The sequence below is a fragment of the Oreochromis niloticus genome, linkage group LG15 (genome assembly GCF_001858045.2).
Source record: "Oreochromis niloticus isolate F11D_XX linkage group LG15, O_niloticus_UMD_NMBU, whole genome shotgun sequence".
Lineage (NCBI taxonomy): Eukaryota > Metazoa > Chordata > Actinopteri > Cichliformes > Cichlidae > Oreochromis > Oreochromis niloticus.
In genome coordinates, this window is record NC_031980.2 from 9468632 (window position 1) to 9477123 (window position 8492).

At 40.6% G+C, this 8492-nt stretch overlaps 1 protein-coding gene across 1 annotated transcript; it reads right to left on the minus strand.

Annotated features, from left to right (window-relative positions):
* Positions 1–217: 217 nt before the first annotated feature.
* Positions 218–8405, minus strand: LOC100711669 (sphingosine-1-phosphate phosphatase 1). Its single transcript, XM_003449923.5, has 3 exons — positions 7397–8405; positions 3014–3103; positions 218–2028 (listed from the first exon to the last, which is right to left on the minus strand). The coding sequence occupies exons 1-3, from the start codon at positions 8081–8083 to the stop codon at positions 1477–1479; spliced, it is 1329 nt and encodes a 442-aa protein (XP_003449971.1). The 5' UTR covers positions 8084–8405; the 3' UTR covers positions 218–1476.
* Between the last annotated feature and the right edge of the window lie 87 nt (positions 8406–8492).

Genomic DNA, 8492 nt, shown 5'->3' on the forward strand with positions numbered 1-8492 from the left:
TTGGGACTGATTATTAAAACAACACAAGAAATTACAAACAGTTACAACAATCAGACAAATTTTAGGGTCTGCGAGAGTAAGGAGAACTGAAATGTCTCTTCTTCATTCAGAGCAATAAAGTATGAATAATATATTCCATTGTTTCCCAATACAACCATTCATCAAATACAATGATAAAATAATTTATCAAAAATATTGTTTTTCATTAATTCTCTACTATCAATCGACTTAACCTAAATTTGGGCCAAAGTTACACAGGACAACGCTGAATATGGAAATGTAGAAAAATACTGATGACATATACGACCCACTAAAAGGTAAAGAGTCCTGCGTATTTACATACAGATCATTAAATGTCCTGACGCCTGGAAGCTTAAATACTTACAGTATTTTTCATCGCTTTGATTTACAGATTAATATTTTGGTTTAATTTCAAAGAGTCAAACTCTCCAAAAACAAAAAAAGTTATATTTGAACAATAGATTCCACAATGATGAATATGAGCATCATTACAGTACTTTATATTTATGTAGCTCCAGTTAACACTTAAATGTGTTGACCACAGATGGATCTTAAAGGATAAGGCAGGTGATATCCCATCCATTTAATAATTCAACAAATCCCCCAAAAAGATCAAAACCAAAAGTCACATTACTTTTAAACTCCTCCAGAGCATGGCTGTCAGCTCTTAAACTTAAGCCAATGGGTTTTGCAGTTTTTAGCAAATAATTACTCATAAATAATTAATACTTGTGGTTTATCTGTATCAGCATGACTGCATACGCGAGCTGTTGTTCTCATGGTAATGAAACGTCACACCCGAGGGGTGTAGTACAAACAAAGTTCACCAAAGCCAGGCTTTCTTTGCCTCAGCTGGCTCAACAAAACCTAAAACCACAGTTGGAGATAACAGATATGACAACAGTGGTTCTTATCGTTCACTGTTAGGCGAGGTTTTCTCAATGCTAACAAAGAGTGCATTTCACGGGTCATGTGACTCTTCTTCTTCTGCACAAAAGGTTCCCTATGTCTGTCGCCTAGTCGATCAGAAATGTTATCAGATGAAAAATTGGTGATTCATAAAGATAACATAAAAATGACAAGAGATTAATGCTGCAGAAAATCATTAATCTTGGGATTTTTCCCACAGAGCCGTAAAATAAACATTTTAATTCAAGTTAATTATTTTAGTGGTGAGTGAGCCCTCAGTTGAAACTTTCAACTGCTCGACACAGCACTTTAAACCATTAATCCAACTTCGTAGTACACCCCTCTGGCTGGATACACACGACACTGTCGATCGATTCATTACTGATTCTAGTCTTTTGATGGGATTTAACGATAATGGAAACGCATAATACCATAGGATTTATCCTTTAAAACGTCCTTTATCATGCAGAAACAGAGCCTTCCCTTGTGTCAAAACAAGCAGCATGTTCACCATATCAACAGGACATGGCAGTTTGCACACAACAGTTAGGCAAGACCTAAGATCTTAAAGAGGAGAGGCACAAAGCACACACAACTAAAACCCACAACACTGTAGACGATGTAACGATATGGCAGCTCCACTTTCATTTGCTGCCTCGCCTGTCTTACATCGTCCATGGGCAGCCCAAACAGTCGGCATAAGAAAGGAATAGTCACTGCTTTCATAATCATCCTCGTGACGAGGAGGACGGCGACTCCGATGAAGAAGCGCAGCATGGAGCGCAACACCAAGCTAACGCTGAGTGATGGCAACGTTAGAGGAAGCGACGACAGTGGAGGATCCAGCTGGAGGCCCAGCAGATAGTTCACGTGGGAAGCTAAAGCAGCTCCTGCCCCAGTGCCCAGTGCTTGAGCTGTATCGCCCCGAGAGGTGCTCCATGAATCCAGAGAGAAAGCCACAAGTCCAAAGCCCACATGTGACACGATAATCATAAGTGGAGCGTAGCTCCCCATCATGTAGTAGTTGTCAATCCTTCCCAGGTTTGGTTGGAAGAAGGCGAGAATAAGGAGGGTGTACAGGAAGCCAGTGATTACCTCCTGAAACACAGGGACATAAATCACTGTAAAGCAGCAAGGCAGTTTCAGCAGCATTAAAGGAAAGACAGAGTGTTGACAATTTATGGCTGATGATATATGTTTAATAACAATTTAATATTTTTTTTAAAAGTAACAGCAGTAGACACATGCAATAAACAACCAAATAAAAAATGCTGCTACCTGCCCTGCAGGAGGTGCTACACTTATACTTTCCTCCATGAAACATGTCCTTTAAACTGCAGATTACTTCATAGTCATAAAAAAGTCCAGTTAAGATCAGGTGAGGTGCTGACAGATGAGCAGGTGTTACCATTGGAGGAAGCAGTATCTCCACAGACCTGCTGCCAGGTCACAGGTTTGCAGGTCACAGTATCTAATCTAATCTCAGCGCTTTAATTTGTTTATTGGCTCTGCTAACATCATGTTACATGAACTATAAATTTCAAGTTCATACTTATGTTATAAACCTGTTGATGGGCTTAGTATTGTGTTTTAGTGACAATACAGAAATGCTAAAATACTGTATCTTCAAATTATATTTAAATAAATCCAAGAAAAAGTAATAAAAATTATTACTAAACCCTTCCCAGGATTATTCCTATTTATCTACACCATTTTCAAATTCCCAAGGTTTCCCCAATTACAATAAATTTTACCTTTTCCCTAAACAGCCAGCTTGAAAGACCATTAACCAAAGGCCAAGAGATGTTTTTTACCAGAGGTTTCCAAAACCCAGCAGTATGGTACGCAGATTAAAAAAACAAAAACAAAAAAAACCCCGTTTACTTCTTCTAACCGTTTAAGCTACACACAACAGGAAATTTATTAAGTAATCAGAAAAAATTTAAGTTGATACTAACAATTGGAAAAAATAATGTTTTGTTTTCAACTAAAAGTCATCTGACAGCTGCTCTCACTGCAACAGTTGGACCGCTGATCACCACTGAGAACATTTAATTTCATGTTAAAAACTGCATTTACTTACCAGAACGGAGTGCATCCCCATGTAGACTCGGCTTACACAGACCAGGACACTCCAGCTGAGAGCCACACAGAAGCCCAAGAGGAAAGGATACTATAAGAGAAAACAGAGAATGCATTAAAAAAGCTGAGAAGATGTCTTAATTGGAACAGAGCCAAGCTACCCAGGATGTTCACTATCACTGGAAATCACGGCTTTAAAAACTGCTGTGATCAGCAACCTAAATCATATTGTATTTGAAACTGATGCAAAGTTCACTGAAAACGAGTTGTGAAAACAACTCTGAGTCTCCGTTAGTCTGCCCTTTGTCACAGTAGTGCATTAAAAGCTGAACGTTAACAACAGCATGGTCACAATGGCCACAATGTTGAGACATCTGTTTACCATGATTAGCACCTTACTCAGCGTTTCCTGAGTAACATGACACGACTATCAGCTGAGAATGGCATCACTTGCGTAAACTAAATGCAAACTGAACTATTGGTAGAGTAAACTGCGACCTGATTTTATCTGTGCGCGAAAAGTGGAATTAAGCAAGTTTGATCAATATTTATCGTGGGTGGACGTGAAAGAGTTGCAGATTTCCTGGAAAAAGTTGTTGAGATATTTAATTCAGAACCACAATGTCAGCTTCACCGTGGTGCAAGTTGAAAAAAAAGTAGCTGCTTCATCCTCTGAACCAATCAGTTGGACTGACTGAAAAACCAACAGTCAATTCTAGCAAATATTGGCCTTGGAGATGGCTCTCAGCCTATCAGCAAATAAGTAGCCATTTACCAATGGCAGTGGCCAATGATTATCTGTTGTTCCATATTAGCTTTGGCTAAATATTTAAAAATAGTGCAAAGAAAAGCTGGAAGTCTTTACACCAGCTGGGTTATTTTCATAAAATCTCTGGCACAAAACGGATAATAAATAACACCAAAAAACAAAAATTAAAACCAAATAGCCGCACTGGCTATCAGCCAAATTGTCATCTATATATTTAGATAACCCTCCCGCCATACTATGATAGCTTTTTTTATGGCGTATATCTTATCTTTTGAAACCTTTTGTAACCTTCTTCTCTGAAATTTTTCACCTCTTCCTCTGAAGTCCTGACACTGCAGCAACTTAATAACACGGAAGAAGGTTCATGCAGTTCAGAGAGCTACATTTATTCAGTTCAAGGCCTGGTTGCAGGTGTACCATCAACAACACACACTTATTCAGGTACTGAGCGCTTCCTCCCTGGTGCTGACCTTCCTTTCTCTCTCTCGTTCCATCCTTTTTATCTCTCTGCACAAACCCCCCTTTTATATCCTCTCCCTCTCTGTTCCTTACTTTTGTCTCTGCCATTGCTCAAAGAATCAACACAGGCCAAATTCTTTGGCAGCTCCTGTTTTTGTCTCTGCTGTGTCCACAAAATAGAAATAACAGTTTAAGAAGAGACGTATAATGGACCCCTGTTATGTTTGTTTCGTGTACTTAGGCTTGTTTTACTGTACCACTGTGAAGGAAAACATAGTGAGGCAAATGAAAGAGGGGTGTGAAAAAATGAGGTCTTTCAAATCAAAAAAAGATTAGGTAAGCATTAACTGTAGTTTGAGTAGTGAATTCATCATAAAAGTTGCATTTAAGAGTTGTTGCCACCTCTATTTTGGGACAGAATCCATTTCTTTTTTGGTCATTTATTGATTAAAAGTTCTCACCACTCAATATAACCCATTCACAGCTTTAGACACATGTTTATCTGTATTCATTCATGCGTTTTAAGTTCAAACCATTTTAACTGACTATGACTGACTATGCAGGCAGTGGATCATTTTTGTTCGGAGCATGAAGGCTGGAAAAAAAAAATGTTTTGAGTTCTTCGATCAGGTCGAACTGGACTTCCCCGCCCACTTTCCTAGAAAAACGCCTCAATCACAGGATACCTTTGACACTTTCTCCTCCCAAAGCACATTCATTGCTTCCTGCTCTTGCTCTGATATTGTGAAGCATCAAGTCTTTGTTCATTTAAATAAAAACAAAACAAAGCTCGGTTCTTTCTCCTTATGTGAATCTGTAATCCAGCCTGTCAGTCCACTTCTTTAATGTCTTATTCGGATCACAAATCAAAGCATAAGCTTGATATATTACAGCTTTTGTTATGATTCGATCTAAGCTGTGCTGTTCTTCATTAAAGACTGGTCACTGAAGACTAACTGGGATTTAAATGGCAGTCCTTCAGTCGGATTGGCCGGCTCTTTGACACCGAGGGGCCCTGCACAAAATAGTGTATGCTGGGCTTTCTGTCGGTCTGCGCTTTTCATCGTCAAGTTTACAGGAAAAGAAAAAAACAAAACAAAAAAGAAAACATTTGGACCCCATCTGGGGACCTTGGCACCTCTGCCCACCTGTGCCGTGAGTTATCAAAGTGTCCTCATATCCTATGTTAAAGCTAGACCTTTGAAATCTAAGGCAACATGAAGAAAAAAAGCATTTACAATGGTGTTCAAAGAGCATGCCTTGACCAGGAATTTCACATATACAAATCATTTCTGAAGACAGCATGTTTCACTGAGTAGCATAACAATTGGAAAAGCTTTGTATTGAGATCGCAGTAAAAGTAAAGCAAGTTGGTATTTGACAGATGCTCTCAAAATATTCCAAAATGAGCCTCTGCAACCTTTAGAAATCAGATTTATGGCTGAAATATTACAAAATAAAAAGTTCACCAAGGTTCACTCTGACACAAAAAGAACTGAAACTGCTAAAAGGCATGCTTACGCAGCATTTCTCCTGCATATCCAGCATATTATATATTTGAGCAACCAAAAATAAAAATGTTGCCTTTGCAAAGTAAAATCATTAAGAGTGCAATTGCAAGGTTTTCATAAGTGACCTTTAATGTACTGGAATAAAATTCATTTTTGTTTATCAAATGGCCAAATAAAATAACAGGAAAATATATTAACTTTTTTTTTTTTTTTTAAGTCAACACAGACTCGTGTCCTTGAATATATGCAGATTAAACAAGCAGTCACCTGTGTGCAGTCACCTTAGTAAAGTCTAATCTAAGCCAAAAAGATCTGCTATATGGCTGAAAGTAACATCTAGTGCTCCTGCAAATGCAAAAGTCCTTTTGTACAGTCCTCCAAAATCCCAACTGCACAGTGATCAGTGTTGATGACCCTGTGCTTCAGAGTTCACCAGGAATGGGAGAAGTGTGAAAAAAAGCATCAAAGAAAACAAAAATACAGTATAAAACATACAGGCAGTGCCTGCAGTGGACATTTTTTTAATTGTTTTTAACATTTAGTTTCACTTCAGCTCTTTGTATGTTATAGCTTCAATCTTCTCCACGGCTGGCTAGTGAACCGACAACAACACAAACATGAGTAGCCCACAGACCAGTTGCACCACATATTTTTTACACTGCCCAATCTGACAAGAAACGCTCTTCAGCAGAGAGACAGGACTATTTACAGGCTCCCATAGCTGAACCATAATTTCCCCCATAACAGAATACAGACTTATGTGTTGGTCTTAAATGATAAATTCTTACTATTTGAGTTTTCTGAAAGATGATTATAATTTTAAAGGATGATGCACTTTGCAGGACCAGCAGATGTGTCAAATAGCACTTGTAGTAAAAACATAAAGCAACACTGGGGGTTCAAACTCCAGGGCTGTAACAGTGTGCATACAAAGCATATGCATCCTGTTCAGGCCTGTTCCTGTCCAGAGGAAAGCCATTGTGTGGACTGTGCCTTGAACACTCGGCTATGAAACTGGGACAAGTGGGATCTCTGTTTTTCACGGACAGTCGGAGAGTACTGGAGTCTCTCTACAACTTTAACTGCAGTTATCATAGTTTTATGTGGACTGATCATGCTTACCACCATGCACAATGAAACATTCAACTCCCTAATTGTCCATTCTGGGACAGAAAAGACCCCCGCTGGAGACAAAGGTCCCCTTTGGGGTTGTGTCCACTGTCAAACTCTACCAAATCAAACAAAAATCTTTTTTTAAAATTTTGCATATCTTATAATAGTAAAATATCAAACTGCTGCTACAGACTGACAGAAGCTACCCTGTCTCTACCCTGTCTAGTTATAGGGCAGCATGCATGGCGAATCTAAAGGGGAGGTAGCAAGTACTCCAACCGTAAGTGTATTATTTTGGAGGTTTAGGTTATTATTAAGATTAAACTGAAAGTAAAGGAGAGCAGTGTAATGAGCATTTCTCTGAGCCAGTGAAGCTCTGATCTACTCGCCCAGAGGTCAGTGGGGAAAAACTTCTACTGGACACTGTAATTTAGGGTTTTGTTTTTTTTTTTCTTCTGGGGTGTGTCTAGCTATATATTTATTACACTTTTTTAAACCGATTAAAGCACCTGGACTGTGTACATATGCTCACCTGCCACCGTCCGTAGGTCAGCATGAAGAGACAGAAAGGCAGAGCCGTGCCCGTCATGGCGTGCGTGGACGGCATGCTGTACTCGGAGTTGTAGAAGACCTCCACCTTTACCACAGGAGGAGAGGCCGGCCGGGACCAGCGGATCATGTCCTTGGTGGACTGTCCCACGAACAGGTTCCAGGCCCAGACCACGATGAGTCTCCGGCTGACCAGGGCGTCGATGTTCCATAAGACGAAGGGGAAGAAGATGATGAAGAACATCTCGTTGCCCAGCTCAGTGCCAAACGTGAACAGGTAGAACAGAAACTTGTTGTGGATCAGGAACTCCTGACCGGAATCCCCGGTCAGTGAGTTCCTCCGGAGGGGTTTTGCTATGGTGGTTTCTGAGTCTGCTGCTGCTGCTGAGCCATCGGGCCCGGTGGTGTCGTCACCCAGCATCCCGTTAACTTGCGGCGTAGGACCATCTCCGGCTGCTCCATTTCCAACACCTGCATCTGAGCTCTGGGCACCTTGCTGGACCCGCTTCCTCAGCCCAGGATGGTCCGGCTCAGACACCCCGCTGTCCGGTGCGTTCGGTGCATCCGGAAATGTTCCTTCAACGCCGCAGAAATGTTGAAACCTTGCTACAAGTTCGGGGTCCTGTAGATAATTACATATCTGCACAAACGTCTTTACAAAGTTCGCCATATTTTAAAATAATTTATATCAGTAGGCAAACAGGAGGTAACTATATTTAGTCATAAAAAGAGGAGTTCATCATCCAGGAAGCTAGACAGAAGTGCAGCTCGGCGGCCGTTGCATTCCTCTCAACGAAACAAAATACCACAAACCGAGCTAGCAGAGCGGCTAGGAACGCCTCTATCTGCTGCCTGCATTCAAAGCACCGACCTTGAATAACAGCATGGAAACTCTGGCGCCGAGCATACAAAGTCCGTGCCAGTTAACCGTATGTAACGCGAACTCATACAAACAACAACTAACTGCGTCAGGCCGTTATTCCTCGTTTCGCTAGGCTTCTTCTTCGTCTGATTTAATGTTGGCAGGCCAAAGCACATGTTCAGCTAGCACCCCCTGCTGAACATGTTGCACATTACAC

Excerpts from the sequence above, each read along its gene's own strand:
- LOC100711669 (XM_003449923.5), bottom strand. The coding sequence starts at position 8,083 with ATGGCGAACTTTGTAAAGACGTTTGTGCAGATATGTAATTATCTACAG. Across the intron at positions 3,104-7,396 it reads TGACCTACGGACGGTGGCAG|TATCCTTTCCTCTTGGGCTT; the intron begins GTGAGCATATGT and ends TTTCTCTTATAG. Across the intron at positions 2,029-3,013 it reads TGGGGATGCACTCCGTTCTG|GAGGTAATCACTGGCTTCCT; the intron begins GTAAGTAAATGC and ends CCTGTGTTTCAG.